Genomic DNA, 19,113 nt, shown 5'->3' with positions numbered 1-19,113 from the left:
CATATTAAAATCTGAAGGATAATAGAATTAACTAAAGAAGGAGGAAGGACTGGACACTGTCTGAGCAGAAGAGACAGCATGTGTAGAGATACTGAGGTAGAACCATGGCAATTTGGAGAAACAGAAAGAAGGCTTGTGATTAGGGTGAGGAAGAGACAGTGGTGTAGGTAAGCTAGACAGGGGTTAAATCTTGGGCTTTAGGATGGAGGAAGATAAAAATGTCACTAGAATTTTGAGAAGCTCTAGATGCCTGGGTAACTAATAGTAGTAGCACTAACAGTAAGGTTTCTCAAAGGACAGCTAAGTTTTGTGGGAGAGGTGGAGAGTTGGGTTACAAACACATCGAGTGTGTAGAGGGAGGGGGATGTGGACAATCTTCTGGACATCCAGTGGAGTGTGGGTTCTGAGTGTGGGAAAGAGGCAGAGCCATGGGTGTTAATTGGAGAATCAGCTACAGCTGTCCTTTGAATTAGGCCATAAAGTGGGGAAGCACAGCTGAGTGGGCAGAGCACAGACTGGGGAGTCAGACAGAACTGGGTTTAGATTTGAACTTCTCTGCTTTGGTACCTATGTGACCCTGGGCAAGTCATTTAATTTTTGTGAAATGCAGTTTCCTTATCTGTAAAACAGTATGACATTCTGTCTTGCACTGTGGATCATTGTGTCAGTGTAGATGAAATGGGCAATGTAAGATGATGAACACATCTTACAGTGCTGGGCACATAGTACATTCCTTGCTTGCTCACTTCAGTCATGTCTGACTCTGTGACCCTATGGACTGTAGCCTGTCAGGCTCCTCTGTCCATGGGGATTCTCCAGGCAAGAATACTAGAGTGGGTTGCCATGCCCTTCTCCAGGAGATCTTCCTGACCAGGGATTGAACCCTTGTTCGATTTATTTCTTGCATAATAAATCTCTTTACTTAATTCACTTGCATTGGCAGGTGGATTCTTTACTACTAGTGCCACCTGGGAAGACCACAAATATATAGCAGTAGACAAACAGTATCCCAGTTCTCATGGTACTAACATTCTAAGTGCAAGGAGTTACACAATAAACATGAATAAAATAACCAGAGGACTATCAGACTGGTAGGGTCATGTGGGAGCGAATGACTGGGGATTATTTTAAGTCCAGTAGTCAGTGAAGGTCTCCCTAGGGAGGTGGGGTTTGAGCTGATCTCTAATGAAGAGAAGGATGGCCTGGGAGGGCCTGACAAAGAGCATTCCAGGAGAGACAGCCAACCTCCAAGACCCTGAGAACGAACGTGGTGTGATCTGGAAGCAGGAAGCTCATTATATACTGGCTGAGATCATGGGCTTCAAACCCCAGCGCTGTCAGTTGCTAAAGGTGTGACCTTCAGCAAGTTACTTAGCCTGCCATGCTTCTCTTTCAGCATCTGTAATATGGAAACCATACTAGTACTTATCTTATAAGATTGTTGGGAGGATTAAGTGAGAAAACATGAAAAGTGCTCAGTCCAGTGCACACAGTAAGAGCTCATTTTTTTTTTTTAAATAGAGGATCAGCATACCTTGAGTCTCGTGAAAGACAAGAAGGAGGGAGCAGGAGATGAGGCCAGTGAAGAATAGAGACCACAGTAATTTGCTGAGTTTTATTCAAAGTGCAGTGGGAAACGAAAGATTTTAAGCAGGGAGTAGCATGATCTGATTTAAAATATTAAAAGATCACTTTGGGGAATTCCATGGTGGTCGAGTGGTTAGGATTTGGTGCTTTCACTGCCGTGGGCCCAGGTTTGATTTTGATGCCTTGTAGGGGAACTAGACATGCAGCATGGCGCGCGTGCGCACACACACACACACGCACACACACACAGCCTTAAAAAAAAAGATCACTCTGCTGCTCTATGGAAAATGAATTGTGAAGATTTTTTTTTTTCTGCAGAAGGTCATGTGTTTTCAGAGTGAATAGATGCACTTGTTTGGAGCAGAGTGAACAGTTTTCTCCTTTGACTTGCTCCCAGAAGCGTAGCATTTTGTCACCAACTCAACAAGCACGTCCTGAGGACTTGCTCTTTGCCAGGAACTGTATTAAACACAGGGGATGCAGAGACAAAGAAGCTAGTTCCCTGTGGGGAGAGCCTGCCTTGATTCCTGGCTCCTCACATGACAGCGGTGACGCATTTTATCATTTTTGTTGTGTTTCTTGCTCCTGCTCCAGTGCAGTTCAGTTCAGTCACTCAGTTGTGTCTGACTCTTTGTGACCCCATGGACTGTAACACGCCAGGCTTCCTTGTCCATCACCATCTCCCAGAGTTTGCTCAAACTCATGTTTGTCGAGTCGTTGATGCCATCCAACCATCTCATGCTCTGTCGTCCCCTTCTCCTCCCACCTTCAATCTTTCCCAGCATCAGGGTCTTCTCAAATGAGTCAGTTTTTCACATCAGGTGGCCAAAATATTGGAGCTTCAATATCAGTCCTTCCAATGAATATTCAGGACTGATTTCCTTTAGGATTGACTGGTTTGATCTCCTTGCAGTCCAAGGGACTCTCAAAAATCTTCTCCAGTACCACAGTTTAAAAGCATCAATTCTTTGGTGCTCAGCTTTCTTAATGGTTCAACTCCCACATCCACACAAAACTACTGGAAAAACCATAGCTTTGACTAGATGGACCTTTGTCAGCAAAGTAATGTCTCTGCTTTTTAATATGCTGTCTAGGTTGGTCATAGCTCTCCTTCCAAGGAGCAAGTGTCTTTTAATTTCATGGCTGCAGCCACCATCTGCAGTGATTTTGGAGCCCAAGAACATAAAGTCTGTCACTATTTCCATTGTTTCCCCATCTATTCGCCATGAAGTGATGGGACCAGATGCCATGATCTTAGTTTTTTGAAAGTTGAGTTTTAAGACAGCTTTTTCACTTTCCTCTTTCACTATCATCAAGAGGCTCTTTAGTTCCTCCTCGCTTTCTGCCAAAAGGGTGGTGTCATCTGCATATGTGAAGCTATTGATATTTCTCCTGGCAATTTTGATTCCAACTTGTGCTTCATCCAGCCTGGCATTTTGTATGATGTACTCTGCGTATAAGTTAAATAAGCAGGGTGACAATATACAGCCTTGACGTACTCCTTTTCCAGTTGCTCTTTGGAGCACACAGTAATGGATGAAGTGGAACCAGGTATAATCAACTGTAATACAATGTGAAAAATGCAATAAGAGGGATGAAGGAGGATAAAGGTCTTGAAGGGAGCTAATAGTCAGGATTAACTCCCAGGAAAGTGTGTGAAAGTACTAAGAGAAGTTACTTAGATGGAAATGGGGGGGGGGGGGTGATGTTTTTAAAGAACTGGTCCTAGAGTAGGAGGTTGGGCAGAAAGGCCTAAGGCAAAGGAGGAATGACTGAGAGGCAGGGAAGAAGAAAAGGAAGGGGTCAGCACAGGCAAGATTGTAGAGGTATTGATCATAGGTGCTTTAGCCTGGAGCCCCAGGGTCATTCTAATATTATCAGTCCTTCTGGAGCTCATTTCAGCAATAAATGATTAAATAATAAGAAAATTTAAAAAACCTTTGACTCAGCATTTTCACTTGGAAACTATTAAAGGTGTGTGCAAACATTTACCCATAATGGGATACTATGCAGCTATTAAAAATAGTTATCAAATATTTGATCAAATAGATTGACATAAAACTATTTTAAAATAGTTATCAAATATTGACATGGAGAGAGCTTTTAGAAATAGTACATGAAAAGTGAAGGCTGTGGGAACCTTGGTAGTCTAGTGGTTAGGACTCAGTGCGTTCACTGCCGTGGGCCTGGGGTTCAATCCCTGGCCAAGGAACTAAGATCCCACAAGCTTCCTGGTGCAGCCCGAAATAAAGAAATTAAATTAAAAAAAGAAGGTCACAAAGCTATTTTACCGTGTGCTCCTTTTTAATAAGTAAATGGAAACACATATATTTGTATACTAAAAACATGAACAAGAATGTTCAAAGTGGTGTTATTTGTAATAGTCTGAAATAGAAAACAACCCAGATACCTATCAGTGGTGAAATGGATAAACAGTGGTGCATTTATACAATGGAATATTCTATAGCAATGAAGATGATGAACTACAACTGCATTCAACAATGCTCACTATTCTCACTATTGAAATAGTGATTCTCAATATTGAAATAATGATTCAATAGTGATTCTCACTATTGAAAAAAATTACAAAAGATTCTATTTATATAAAATTCAGAGGCAAAGTTAATCTATGTTGTTATGTCAGAATAGTATTTACTTTTTTGGTCATTAAAAAAATTGTTAGAAATTACCCATAACATAAAATTTACCATTTTAACCATTTTAAAGTGTACAGTTCAGTGACATGTACTACATTCACAAAGTTGGGTAACCATTACTTCTCTCTACTTCCTGAACTTCAAGCAGTACATGTTAGGGAGTCACTCTCTATTCCTCCTTCCCCCTGTTTTTGAAGAAGATGGAATAAAGCCTGGCAGGGAATATAGTGGGGGACTTTTGGATATTGCTAACATTCTCTCTTTTTGAAAATCTGGGTGGGAGTTACAAGGCTGTGTTCATGTTGTGAAATTTTATCTAGTTGTACACTTATAATGTATATGCTTTTTGCATGTATATCTAAGTGAACAAGTTAAGTTGCTCCAGTCGTGTTCAGCTCTTTGTGACCCTATGGACTGTAGCCCACGAGGCTCCTCTGTCCATGGGATTCTTCAGGCAAGAATATTGCTGTGGGTTGCTATTTCTTGCTTCAGGGGATCTTCCAGACCCAGGGATTGAACCCAAATCTGTTACATCTCTTGCATTGGCAGGCAGGTTCTTTACCACTAATGCTACCTGGGAAGACAGTTATATCTAAGTACATATAGATAATTGGGTGTATATATATATATATGTATGTATATATATACACACATACAGATATATATATATATATATGAAATGCAAACATTGTTTTTTTTCCTAAGAGGTAATGTTATGAATCTAGTTTGTGTTTTGCTAATTTGTGTTTTCCAGTTGCTCTTCATAGATTTGCATTACTCTGGTAATAAAGTTTTAAACTTAAAGTATCTTAAATAGAGAAATAACATTGTAATGTTATTGCCAACATCCGTTGGATCATCGAAAAAGCGAGAGTTCCAGAAAAACATCTACTTCAGCTTTATTGACTACGCCAAAGCCTTTGACAGTGTGGATCACAACAAACTGTGGAAAATTCTTAAAGAGATGGGATTACCAGACCACCTGACCTGCCTCCTGAGAAATCTGTATGCAGGTCAAGAAACAACAGAACTGTACATGGAATAACAGACTGGTTCCAAATCAGGAAAGGAGTACATCAAGGCTATATATTGTCACCCTGCTTATTTAACTTATATGCAGAGTACATCATGCAAAATGCCAGGCTGGATGAAGCACAAGCTGGAATCAAGATTGCCAGGAGAAATAGCAATAACCTCACATACGCAGATGACACCACCCTTATGACAGAAAGCGAGGAGGAACTAAAGAGCCTCTTGATGAAAGTGAAAAAGGAGAGTGAAAAAGTTGGCTTAAAACTCAACCATCTTAAAAATCTTAAAACTAAGATCATGGCATCAGGTCCCATCACTTCATGGCAAATAGATGGGGAAACAATGGAAACAGTGACAGACTTTATTTTCTTGGGCTCCAAAATCACAGCAGATGGTGACTGCAGCCATGAAATTAAGATGCTTGCTCCTTGGAAGAAAAGCTATGATCAACCTAGCCAGCATATTAAGAAGCAGAGATATTACTTTGCCAACAAAGGTCCGTCTAGTCATAGCTATGGTTTTTCCAGTAGTCATGTATGGATGTGAGAGTTGGACTATAAAGAAAGCTGAGTGCTGAAAAATTGGTGCTTTTGAACTGTGGTGTTGGAGAAGACTCTTGAAAGTCCCTTGGACTGCAAGGAGATCAAACCAGTCAATCCTAAAGGAAATCAGTCCTGAATATTCGTTGGAAGGACTGATGCTGAAGTTGAAAGTCCAATACTTTGGCCACCTGATGCAAAGAACTAACTCATTGGAAAAGACACTGATGCTGGGAAAGATTGAAGGTGGGAAGAGAAAGGGGACGACAGAGCATGAGATGGTTGGATGGCATCAGTGACTCAATGGGCATGAGTTTGAGTAAGCTCTGGGAGTTGGTGATGGACAAGTAAGCCTGGCATGCTGCAGTCCATGGGGTCACAAAGAGTCAGACACGATGAGTGACTGAACTGACTGAACTGAACATTGTAATGCCTTTCAAAAAAAGTGTTCCTCACCATCAGAGGCCTTGGGTGTGTCCCACCAAAACCTTGCCTGTTCACTGTTTTGCCTGAGAACTGATACTCCTACATGTATCCATCACCTTGTGTGGTTCTGGGCCTGTCCTCTCTTCCTGGTAGATATGGGAGGGGTGTGTGTGGAGACATGAAGGAGGCAGGAAGGGTGTTCCAGCTCTCCTCCACCACTGGGTGGTTGCGCTCAGAGGACTCAGAACAAAAGCTGAGAAATTTTAAAAGAAAAGGTAGAGGCCAAGGCGAACAGGCTGCCCGAACTGACCAGAAAGGAGCATCAGGGAGTGACCAAGGGCCTCAAGGAAGCAAATGACTTTCCAGTCTGTCAATACAGAGACAAGCAACCACTCCAGAGAGACTTTCATAAAAGAAGACTTTTGCAGCCTTCTTCTATCACCCAGCATTCACTGAAAGAAGAAAGTACTGAGCACTATCTACATGTAAAGCTCCGTGTCTCTCTTTTAGGAGTTTGAAATGCCTTTTAGCCACCTTTGTCTTATTGGCTTTCTCATCTTTCAAATCTCAATTTTCATCTCTACCCCTTCCAGGCTCTCAGGCACTATGAACCTCTCTCTCATCCATACTTCCAAAGCACCTTGTTTACACTCTTCTAGATCAGCCACCACATGGTGTCACAAGTCTTTGCCACCAAACTGTGATCTCCTTAGTAGCTGGGACTAAGTCTTTTTGATCACTGCATCTTTGATAACTAAACAGTAGATATCCAACAATTGATCTGAATTGTTGAAGGCAGAGGGGGCAGGGAGGGAAGTCTTCTTCCCACCCTTGACCCTTTTCCCAAGTGGACTGACTACACACATTCCTTCCCTTTTTCGTAAGGCTTTTATTCTCCACTTCTTTCCTTGGTTCTAAGATTTCTTGAATTCTTAAGAGATGATAACATGTTTGCACATGTATATGCCCTGGAGCTTGTGGTGCAGATTTATGGCCACTTCCACATGCCTTGAGCTTCCCTGGTAGCTCAGATGGTAAAGAATCTGCCTGCAGTGGAAGAGACCTGAATTCTATCCCCAAGTCGGGAAGATCCCCTGGAGAAGGGAATGACAACCCACTCCAGTATTCTTACCTGGAGAATTCCATGGACAGACCATGGGGTCGCAGACAGTCGGACACAACTGAGCGACTAACACTTTCACTTTTTTTCCACGTACCTTATGGAGACTGTAGTCATCCCACATCCTCTCTAGCCCTTTGCTGATACTTGTTTTGCTTTTCCTTCTCAATTCCAGGAACTAAGTACATGTATATAAATTGCTTTTGGCTGAGCTTTTAGAGAGGAATTTTTCTCTACATGTTAAAAGATTTCAGTCCTGTACCAGCCCTTTGGCTTATTTGTTGAACCCTCACAATATGCCAGGCACTGTGCTGGTTCAAAATCTAGGAGGAGAGACAGCTACCACCTTATATTGATTTATTTACTCATTTATCATCCTCTGGAAACATGTCTCAGGGCACCTGACCTAATCTTTGGTCATAGCTTCCTTAAGGAACTAATGTTTCTGCCAGGTGTTCAAAGTAGACAGTGGTTGACAGGAAATGGGTGAAAACAGAATCAACAGAACTGAATGTTTAAAAGGCCCTGAAGCATGGAGGATGGGTCCAGTAGTTAAGATTTAGTGCTCCCAATGCAGGGGGCCTGGGTTCCATCCCTGGTCAGGGAACGAGATCCCACATGTCATAGCTAAGATCCCACATGCAGCAATGGAGACCCAGTGCAGCCAAATAAATTTAAAAATAAAAGAAAGAAAGAAAAAGAAATGGTTTATTTCAAAAATAAATAAATAAAGACATTACCATGAGGAGTGTGGGGCTGCAGGTACTGGCCCAGAGGAGGTTGAAGGAGTCGGCAGAGCTGGAACAAGACAGTGCCTTGATGTATGATAAGGCTGCTTTAGTCAGGAATCTTTTGGTTGAAACTGAAAAAAATCCACCTAAGAAAAAAGGAAAGCCTTTATTGGCTCAGAAGTTAAAAGTTCGGGGCTTTTAAGATCAAAGATGTCATTGAGTTTTGACACCTCTCTGTCTCATCTTTGCTTTCCTTTGTGTTAGCTTCATTCTTGGGCTGGTTTCTATGAAATTATCCTCTGATTCCCCCTTGTCACACAGAAGTCAAAGACTGGAGAGGAACAGAAGGTGGGTGAGAAAGGCTAATTGATAAGGGCCACTTACCCTTCCACTCTTGAAGGTCACCTTCTTTTCAGATGTCCACATGTCCCCACCTTAGATCCCCTGGATGCCTTCTGTGGAGGTATGGAAGGGAACAGATGAGGGGATCCTGTTTCTAGACTCCAAATTGTTTGCTTTCTTGAAATAGCAAACCTACAGTCCTCCGTCTCATTCTCTAAGGGCCTAAGTGCATCGTCTTGGCTGCATCCTCAGCCTTCCGGGGAAGCAGGAGCATTTGGGTTTGGTAAGAGAAAAAAAGGAAGGTGGGACCCAGAACCTCTTTTTGACTCCCACTCCCCTCATTCTGGCCCTTGGTCCCGGGTGCTTACCCGGTCCTGACCTGTTTGTCTTACTTGCGCTTTCTTCCTGAGCCTTTTCAGACCCTTCCAGGTCCTGCCTCAACTTTGGGGTTTCAGAACTCCTCCACCGTCTGGTGAGCCCCCCTTCTTCCTCCTCACGCACACTCTAACTAAGCAGGACCAGCAGGAGAATACCCCACCCAGGGACCCCTTTTATTCTGAGCTCTGGCGCTTCCGCCTCCGGGGCGGAGACTCCTCCCCCTCACCGTCCCAATTGTATTCCCTGGAAGAGCAGCCGGAAAAGCCTCCGCCTGCTCAGACCGGGATAAGCGAGAAGCGGGTTCCTTCTCGCTCTTGGAGCCCGGGGAACCGCCGTGGAGATTAGCACGGCAGCACCGAAGGCTGTGCGCACACCCTGGGCTCCGCTCCCGCCTGGCGCGGGCGGCGCGGGAGCGGCTTCAGCACCACGGACAGCGCCCCGCCCGCGGCCTTCCAGCCTGCGGCGCGCTCTGGTACGTTTAGGCGAGCCGGCGAGCTATGCCAGAGGCATGGCCTGGCTCTCAGGTCCCATGGCGCTGCTCCTCAGCTTTGGCCTCCTCGGACTGTGCTCAGGTAAGGACAAGTCGCCACGCTCTGTCTCACTCAGGCTCGAATTTGTAAGGGAGGGATCCCTAAGGCGGGAAGTCTCCTGGGAGTTAGGGGAGAGACCCCCAGGACAGCTGTAAGTGCCTGGGAGGCTGAACTGGGAGAAGGACTTGCTCCAAGTGATGCGGAGAAGAGAGGGCAACCTGGGCAGTGGTGCCGGGGAGGGTGTGGGTACAGAGAGGAAGGAAGGAGGGGCTCTCCCCAGGATTTCTGGGGTGGCAGGAAGGGGAGACTCTGACTGCAGCTGAATTGCTATTTAACTTCAAGTAAACCAGTAGCTCAAGACAATCTACCTGGTTCGGCACCCTCACTTGGTTCTCCATCATTTCCTGTCCCTCATGTTGGGCTCCCGATTTTGCTCACTCCATGGGGGCAAGGCAGGAAATGGAAGCAAGCAACTTCTCAACTCTCTTGGAGGGTGGACAGGAGACAAGAAGGGAAGAAGCTCTGCCAGGCTAAGGGCCAGGGAGGGGTCTCTGAGGACGTGGGGGTGCGTTCGTGCAGGGTTGCAGGAGATAGTGTGTGGTGGGGCAGGTACAAAAGGAATATACAACCAAAGGAGCTTTCCATATCTGCCTGCAATCTCATGAGAGGTGAGCTCCTGTACGTGTGGAACTTGAGGTGAAATATATGCCCTGTCCACACAGCTCAGGTAGCCAAATTATTCTACTCCAACCCAATACCTTTTCGGGGAGGGGGTCACAGCCAGTCACATATAGAGGCGCATAACATTACTGGTACACAGAGATGGGTGCTAACTGAGAAGAAAGGCTGTGTGGTGGGACATATATGACTGTTCTCCTTTCACTACCCTCTAAAACCTTCCTTGAATTGTAGATATCTTCTAGAAGAAACCATGGAAACAGAAACTTCAAATATTTTGAAATGATCCTCTGAGATCTTGCAGGAAGAGCAGGGTCTCCACTGATCCTTGAAGAATAGGTTTTTAGTGGGAGGCTGTGGGGAGACTGTCTGGGCTTCTTGGTCAGTGACTCAGAGAGGGACTTCTCTATGAGGGGCTTCCATGGGGGCAACCTAAGAATTTTGCTGTCTTCTTAGGGATGATCTGTGGGAAGCTATATGAGGGGCTTCCATGGGGGCAACCTAAGAATTTTGCTATCTTCTTAGGGACGGGCTGTGGAAAACTACAGCTTCCTATTTGGGCCTAGGTTGTCCCACTTGCCTAGGGACAGTGGGATCCTGGGTGGGCCCTCCTTGCTGTGTACTTACTTCTTGCCCCCCACCCCACTCCCCTGCCCAGGAGTCTGGGGTACAGACACAGAAGAGCGGCTGGTAGAGCATCTCCTGGATCCTTCCCGCTACAACAAACTTATCCGCCCAGCTACCAATGGCTCTGAGCTGGTGACAGTACAGCTCATGGTATCACTGGCCCAGCTCATTAGTGTGGTGAGTGGGGGTCCCAAACTCTCTGCCCAGCTACTGAAATTGGCATAGCCAGAGTATGTTTGCACTAATTCTTCTGGAGTCCCCAAGACTTGGGCATGTGGGGGAGGGAGCCTGGGTGGTGTAGGGGGCCCACAGACTTGAGGATCGGTGGTGGGGGGCACTTCTCAGCAGCTTCTCTTCCCTGCAGCATGAGCGGGAGCAGATCATGACCACCAATGTCTGGCTGACTCAGGTTAGAGCTCTTCCTGCCCACACCTCTGGGCTTCTCTTTCTTCCTTTTTTTTTTTTTTTGCATGTGCTTTTCCCTCTTTGAATCTCCTCAAGAGAGGCAGAAAGGTATAGACCTTGGGATCTGAAATAACTGGATATGAGTCTTGGTTCTTCCACTCACCAGCTCTGTTAACTTTGAATATGGTAAACACTGCAAGATTCATTTTCTCATTCACAAAATGTAGATTCTAATATCTTGGCTTGGCTATGCAAATTAAATGAAAAGCCACTTTTGCTGGGCCGAGAAGTCACGGTGGCGAGGCAATGACTTTTGAAAACTTCCTCAAGCCAAATAGGCCTCCTCTTGTCCCTGTCCTTGACCTTCAGCCCCTCCCAGGGCATAGGTCGGTGCTGCCTCCCTCTTTCCCTTTCCCAGGAGTGGGAGGATTATCGCCTCACCTGGAAGCCTGAGGAATTTGACAACATGAAGAAAGTTCGGCTCCCTTCCAAACACATCTGGCTACCAGATGTGGTCCTATACAACAAGTAGGTGACCCTGGAGGGATGGGAAGGCTGGAGGAGAACTTGAGAGTGCTCAGGTCTTGAAGAAAGTAAATTAGCTCATGCTGGGGGAGAGAAGGGACTTTTCATTGGCACAGACAAGTCACTACTCAGACAGACAAACCCAAACCCGTGAGGTATAGTGCGGACAGCCAAGGTAACTTGGGTCATGGCCAGCTCCCTCCCAGTCAATTAGGACTCCCAGTGTTTGGAGCTGCGGTGTGATACAAACAAGGATTGACAGCCCCCAGTGTGCAAACTGATTAAAAAATAGGCTTTCCTGGAGGAATGATAAGAATCAAAGAACTTGGGGGTCCCAGTTTCTCCCCCAGGTTCCATCTGCTCTCCTACAATAAGCCCTCTTACCTCTAAGACCCAAAGCCACTAGTCCCTAGACTCTAGGGACCATCTCCTGCTCCCACCTGCCCCTGGCCCTCTCTGTTGCACCGGGCTCCTCACTCTGACCTCCCTGGCTCCCCCAACTTCTCCACCTTCTTTTGGACCAACCGGCTTATACAGTGCATGACAAGTAACAGAGCGTCCCCTCAGGCCTCTGACCAGGACACCTCTTCTCCCCACCAGCCCACCCACATCCCCTTCTTGCTTAATAATTCCTGCTCCTTTCTATCTCCCTCTTCCCATACCTCCCTTCGGCTTTCCTCTCTTCCCACTCAGGGCTGGGTGAATGGATGGGGTGGAGGCATGCTTAAATCGGGGCTGACTGTGCTGTCCCTTGGCAGTGCCGACGGCATGTACGAGGTGTCCTTCTATTCCAATGCCCTGGTCTCCTACGACGGCAGCATCTTCTGGCTGCCACCTGCCATCTACAAGAGCGCATGCAAGATCGAGGTAAAGCACTTCCCATTTGACCAGCAGAACTGCACCATGAAGTTCCGCTCGTGGACCTACGACCGCACTGAGATCGACCTAGTGCTCAAGAGTGACGTGGCCAACCTGGATGACTTCACACCCAGCGGCGAGTGGGACATAGTGGCGCTGCCCGGCCGGCGCAACGAGAACCCGGATGACTCCACTTACGTGGACATCACATACGACTTCATCATCCGTCGCAAGCCACTCTTCTACACCATCAATCTCATCATCCCCTGCATCCTCATCACCTCTCTAGCCATCCTCGTCTTCTATCTGCCGTCTGACTGCGGTGAGAAGATGACGCTGTGCATCTCCGTGCTGCTGGCGCTCACCGTCTTCCTGCTGCTCATCTCTAAGATCGTGCCGCCCACCTCCCTCGACGTGCCGCTAGTCGGCAAGTACCTCATGTTCACCATGGTGCTCGTCACCTTCTCCATCGTCACCAGCGTGTGCGTGCTCAACGTGCACCACCGTTCACCCACCACGCACACCATGGCGCCCTGGGTCAAGGTCGTCTTCCTGGAGAAGCTGCCCACGCTGCTGTTCATGCAGCAACCGCGCCACCGCTGCGCCCGCCAACGCCTGCGTCTGCGGCGGCGCCAGCGCGAGCGAGAGGGAGCCGGCGCCTTCTTCCGCGAGGCCCAGGGGGCCGACTCCTGCACGTGCTTCGTCAACCGCGCGTCGGTGCAGGGCTTGGCTGGGGCCTTTGGCTCGGAGCCGGCGCCAGCAGCAGGCCCCGGGCGCTCCGGGGGACCGTGTGGCTGCGGCCTCCGGGAGGCGGTGGACGGCGTGCGCTTCATCGCAGATCACATGCGGAGTGAGGACGACGACCAGAGCGTGAGTGCAGCGCAGGGACTCGGGCATGGGATGCGGGGCTGCAGGGCCCCTCGGAAGCTCCGCAGACAAAGCTAATCGGAGTGCAGGTTGCCGACAGTGCGAGTCTGGCCTGGGGCTGTGGGCCTGGGCGCTGGCGCAGCCTCTTCTCCTTTGGCTTCTGGGAGGTGGTGCCGCCTAAGCTGCGGTTGGTACAGGATGACCTTGCGGCTTCCCGAGTGCTAGCATCCGGAGGGAAATGCCTCGCTGGGGCATCCTTAGTGTCGTTAGTTTTGGAAAGGTGGCCAGAAAGGGGAGGAGGCCCTTGTGGGTTTGCAGCTGGCCTGTGGCTGTGTCCCCGGAGACCCTCTCTGCCGCTTGTATTCCCAAGACCATGTTGTTAACCTGCAGCTCCTTGCACAAATGAGGATGAATCCTTTGGGTGCCCTGCTTTGGGGGCAAAGTTGAGAGCAGTAGAAAGTGTGTATGGGAGGGGGTGGGGGTGGTTAGGTGGCTCCACCGGCCACTGGGAATAGGACAGAGCCCCAAATCAATATCCTTTTCCTTCTTTTCTGAGTCCTCAGGGAGTGGCCTTGTGAAATATTTGTGGAGGTGGAGGCAGGTGAAGGCCAGGGCTTCCAAGACCTGCCCAGAGCTTTCTGCACACCCGGCTTTTTCTGCAGTGGCTCTCCCTGAAGGGGACTCCTTGGACACTGAACCAGGGGATGAGGAGGGGGGAATATGAGGGGTTGACTTCCCTGCATTTGGGGTTGTGGCTGGCCCCATCCAGCATTCTTTAATCACCTGGCTGGTTCCAGGCTGCGGCTCAACTGTTGCCATGATAACTGGCCATGTTTCTACTGGGATGCAGTCATTCTGGCCTGGGGAGTAAGGAAGGGCAGGCTCCTGCATTATCATTTGTGGGGGGTGGGATGCTCCAGAGCCTAGTGTCCCTTGGGAGGGCAGGAGCTGGGGCTTGAGCCAGGGAGCAGGTTATGGTCCTGATGGAAGATGAGAGGGACCGAGGCAAGAGAGGATGGGGCTGGAGGCTCAGAGGTGGCTGGGGCCAAGCGGGGAATGCTGGAGGTGCAGGGGCTCAGCTGGCTGTGTCTCTGCCTCTGCCTTCCCCACTGCAGCAAACTCACGTAATGTGCATTTACTGAGCTAGGTGATGAGGATGCAATGACCTACTTGGATGTTTCACAGGCATCTCAGACTTAACATGTCCAAAACTGAGTGCTTGGTTTACATCCCCACCACCAACTTGCTCCTCCTCTCATCTCCCCATCTTTTAGTAAATGACATCACCATCCACCCAATGGTTTAGACCAGAAGCGTGGAGTGATCCTTGATGCCTCTCTTTCTTATCTCCCCCACCATCCAGATCATCAGAAGTCCTGTCTTGTGAGCTCAACCTCCAAAATAATTCTCAGCTTCATCCTTTATTCACCATCTCCATGCTCCCTCCCTAGCCGTAGGCCTCCATCAGCTCTTGCCTGGCCTAGGGTAGGGACTTCTAATGGTCTCCCTGATTCAGTTCTTGTGCTTCTTCATCCAAACAGACAATGTTTCCTGCTCACTATGTGTCATCTCTCCACAGCTCAGGTCACTGGCTTATCTGACGCTTGTTCTAAGCAAGCTAAGCGCTTTCCTGCCTCAAGACCTTTGCACATATTGCTCCATCTGCTTGGAATGCCCTTTTTTTTCCTTTTAAAAATTATTGCTATTATTAATTTTTGCCCTTCTGTTGAGAGTAAGTGACCCTTTATCCCAAATACTCCAGCTTTTCTCTCCCAAGCACAGAGATATTGTCTTCTATAACTCAAGCTCGGTGATCAAATTCAGGAAATTAGCATCAATACCTTTATCTGATATAAAGTCCATACTAAAAATTTTTTCAATTGTCTCAGTAATATCCTTTGTAGCATCTCCTCCACCTCAGTCCAGGATCTTGAATTGCACTTGGTTGTCCTGTCTCTTTAGTTTGCTTCACTCTGGAATGGTTCCTAGGCTTTGCCTTTCAGGGCATAGGCATTTTTGAAGGGCCCAGGCCAGTTGAAGGTCCCTCAGTTTGCAAGTTGGACACGACTTTGAAACTAAACCACCACCACAGTTTGGGTTTGTCTGTTTCTTTCTTCAGTTTATTCCTGATACAGCTGGCTCCTTGTCACTTATCAGATCTTCGCTTAAGGTGTCACTCCCTCAAAGAGGCCTCCCCAAATCACACCCTGAATGATATCTCCACCTCCATTGCTCTGTCCTTTGCTTCCATGTAAGCACCCAAAAGGGTGTAATTATTTTTATTTTTACTCATTTTGTGTCCGTCTCCCTCAGTAGACTGAACTGCAGGATGTGTCTGTCTTGCTCTCTCACATCCCCAGTGCCCAGAATGGTGCCAGGGAGACAGGAGGCCCAGGGTTACAGATGAACACGTGTGCAAAGGGCCAGACTCAGACGGGAGCGGAACGGCCCTGAGTGCAGGCCAGCTCTCATGCAGACCCTGTGACTGGCTCCCAAACACAGTGGTTATTCTCTTCTGGATGGGCTTGTTTGCATCTGAGACTCAGTCCTCCCACCCTGGGGCTGTTGGAAGGGGCTCCCCAGGCAGTTAGATAAGGAGAGAGGCCTTCAGGGCAGCCCTTCATTCACTAGTTCAACACGCATTTACTGGAACTCTGAGTTTGAGATGCTGGGATTACAAAAATAAGTCAGATCAGGCCCCTGTAGTTTACAAGCTCATAGCTTAAGTTGGGATGGGGGTCAGGGAGGGAGGAGAGGACAGGCATATGAATTGAACTGACAATACAGTGGAGTAAAAATACTGGGCCTCCCAGGTGGCCAGACGGTAAAGAATCTCCCCTGTAATGCTGGAGACCTGGGTTCAATCCATGGGTTGGGAAGATCCTCTGGAGGAGGGTGTGGCAACCCATTCCAGTATTCTTGCCTGGAGAATCCCCATGGACAGAGGAGCCTGGCGGACTACCGTCCATGGGGTTGCAAAGAGTTGGACACGACTGAGTGTCTAAGCACAGCACAGCACAGAGATGCATACGCAATGCTGAGGGAGCCCCAGAGGAAACAGGTTCATTCTGATCAGGGGGATCAGAGAAGGCTTCGTAGAAGAGGTGACATTTTGATTTAGGCTTTGAAAGATGTGTAGGAGTTCACAAGTAGAGATAGGGAGGACTGGAATTCTAGACTGGGAGGAAACGCAAAGGCCCAGAGACCTGAGAGGACAGACTGGAGTTTGGTAAGTCTGAGTCGGACTTGGAAGAAGATAAATGTTGGCTCATATTTGTCATGGGTGCTCTTGATTCTAGACTTGGGAGTTTGGGTGGCTGCTGAAGGCAATGGGGTCACTGGAGGCTTTTAAGCAGGCAAGACTGGAGCCGAACTTTGGAATGGTCACTCTGGGGTCAAGGAGGGAGAGGAGTGATGTGTGATGGAAGTTGCTTATACCCAATCCAGTCCCCTCCTGTATTATGTGATTGATACCTGGGTTTCCTACCCTTCCTCTCTCCAGGTGAGTGAGGACTGGAAGTATGTTGCCATGGTGATCGACCGCCTGTTCCTTTGGATCTTTGTCTTCGTCTGTGTCTTTGGCACGATCGGCATGTTCCTGCAGCCTCTCTTCCAGAACTACACCACTGCCACCTTCCTCCACGCAGACCACTCAGCTCCCAGCTCCAAGTGAGGCCCTCCCCAGCTCCATGCTCCTTCAGCCCCTCTGTTGGACAATAGTTTTGGGTGGAGGAGAGATGAGTGAACTACCAGAAAGAGGGGTGCTGCCCCCACAGACCCATCATTTCGCTTCACCTGGAGCCCCTCGCCTCCCCTCCCCCAACACCCAGCCAGCACTAACCTGGAGGCTGGACCAACTGCGTGGTGTCCTGGCGGCTCTCCTCCTTTTGGACCAACTCAGGCAATAGTGTTGCTGCTGGAGGACGAAGGCTGAGAAGTGGAGGATGGAGTGAAGTCATCGGCTGCCTCCAAGTCATGGAAAAGGGCTGTGCAGGAGCAGGGGGTGGGACAGGGGCTCCGACGCTGTGCTGGGCTGGCCTGAGACCATGCAGCTCAGAAGGGAGACGCGAGGGGGAGAGGGGTCTGGGTGTGGCCTGAGGTCTGTCCTCGCTTAACTGGACAGCAGCTGACTGGGTGGGCCTCACAGTGGCCCGGGTTCCTGCTCAGATGTTAGCCTGGCACTGAGGTAGGAGTCCTGGGGGAGACTTCCTGCCCCACAGCCCCTCATTTCTATGCAGCCCAGTGCTCAGCCTCAGGTCCCCTTCTCCCAGTGAAGGATTCTCCCTAGACTTCCTTTCTTATTCAGGCCAGGGCGTGGGAGCAAGGTTTGGTATTAGGGGTGCCTCTGAGTTTCCAATCTTTGGGTGACCTACTTGGAGCGTAAAGGCTAAATTCTCAAACTGTATGAGTTCAGCTTCACAGGCTGTTCCTCTCCCTCCTCCCCACCCCCTACCTCGCCTGCAGTTTGAACGGACTGCTTGCTGGAGTAAGTAAACTAAGGATGTTAGCTTTCAGCAGACCCAGCCCTTTTGCCCGCAGCAGAGCAGGCTGGGCAGGAGAGGGCTGGCTGTGGAGGCCAGCCAAGCAGGGTGTGAATGGCCAGAGCTCTGCCACATCAGCACGGCTCCTGCTCCCGTCCTTCTATTCCTGGCTCCATCCTTCCTGCTCTGGCTCCTCCCCTTCCTCCTCCCAACCAAACCTGAGCTAGGCTGCTGCAGAACTTGGGAAGGACAAGTCTGCACAGCGGACTGCAGAGAGCATGCCCTGGAGGCTGTATCCTGATGCTTCTCCCAGGGGCTCCCCCGGCCTATGAGCCAGAGAAACAGACCTCTTAAGGGATCATCAGGCCCAGCCCCCATCACATGACTGGCTCTGATTTGTGGTCCCAACATGGGCTCAGTGCTCAGCCAGCAGGTCACAGAGGGGTCTGTCTGCCAAGGGCATCTAAGGCACCTGCCTGACACACCATGCTCTTCTCTGGAGTCCAGCTGGACGCCTGCTTCTGCAGGCACCGAGGTGGGGAGACGCAGTGTAAGTGCAGACTCTGGGTGCCCTGCCACTTACTCTCAGCCATCCTGAGCAAGTCTGGCTAGGCCTCAGTTTGCTCATCTATAAATTGGGGCTAGTAAGTCCCTCTTCATGGGGTTGCTTTGAGGAAGGCATGACGTCTGTGAAAAAGCCCAGCACGGCCCCTGGTGTAGAGTAGATGTTTGGGGGGGGGGGGTCATCTGAGAGGCAGGCAGAGCTGGTGGGCATGGGCTCAGCCACCTGTCATATCAGGCTTCCTCCCAGACCTACCCTTACGCTGGAGGAAATAGCCCCCTGAAACAGGGCCTGGGTCTGGGGGAGCTGGGGCTGGAGAGATACCACACAGGGAGTGCTGGGGTGAGCCTAACAGCCTTCTGGAGCCCCTTCAGCAAAGATTTGTCCCATTCCTGGGCTGAGCTCAGGCTCTGGCCTCCTGACACAGGTGTGTGCTCAGGCTCCCAGGAGATCTGGTCCCGTGCTGGCTGTGGAGGAACTCCATCCAGACATTAAGCCAGCAGCTGCATGAGGTTTGCATCTCCCCACCTGCCAGAATGGGCATGCAGACATCTCTTTTGGGGGGTGAGTGTCTCGGCACTACGGAGACTCCCTTCTCGAAACAGCAGATGGACGGTTGCCTGTGTTATCCCTGGACCCACCTTAAACTCACAGCCCTGAGGAAATATCCTAGAATCTGAAACAACTATTGAAAAGGAACTCTCCCTCTGAAGGGGAAGGTGCTGACCTGAGGCCTTCCTGCCCAGCTCTCCCAGGCTCCTTGCCAGG

General features: G+C 49.0%; 1 protein-coding gene and 1 long non-coding RNA gene across 2 annotated transcripts; one reads left to right on the top strand and one right to left on the bottom strand.

Moving 5' to 3' along the window:
- Positions 1–1,614: 1,614 nt before the first annotated feature.
- On the bottom strand, positions 1,615–17,306 carry LOC133040115 (uncharacterized). The gene is made up of 4 exons (XR_009688908.1): positions 17,144–17,306; positions 8,477–8,547; positions 8,102–8,238; positions 1,615–3,148 (listed from the first exon to the last, which is right to left on the bottom strand). It is a non-coding gene; the product is annotated as an uncharacterized LOC133040115 (long non-coding RNA).
- On the top strand, positions 9,321–17,146 carry CHRNB2 (cholinergic receptor nicotinic beta 2 subunit). The gene is made up of 6 exons (XM_061119866.1): positions 9,321–9,384; positions 10,679–10,824; positions 11,012–11,056; positions 11,471–11,580; positions 12,336–13,305; positions 16,805–17,146. The coding sequence occupies exons 1-6, from the start codon at positions 9,321–9,323 to the stop codon at positions 16,973–16,975; spliced, it is 1,506 nt and encodes a 501-aa protein (XP_060975849.1). The 3' UTR covers positions 16,976–17,146.
- Positions 17,307–19,113: the final 1,807 nt, after the last annotated feature.

Source organism: Dama dama, chromosome 20 (assembly GCF_033118175.1).
Source record: "Dama dama isolate Ldn47 chromosome 20, ASM3311817v1, whole genome shotgun sequence".
NCBI lineage: Eukaryota > Metazoa > Chordata > Mammalia > Artiodactyla > Cervidae > Dama > Dama dama.
Note: the sequence above shows the minus strand (reverse complement) of the source record. Positions and strands in the feature narration are given on the sequence as shown.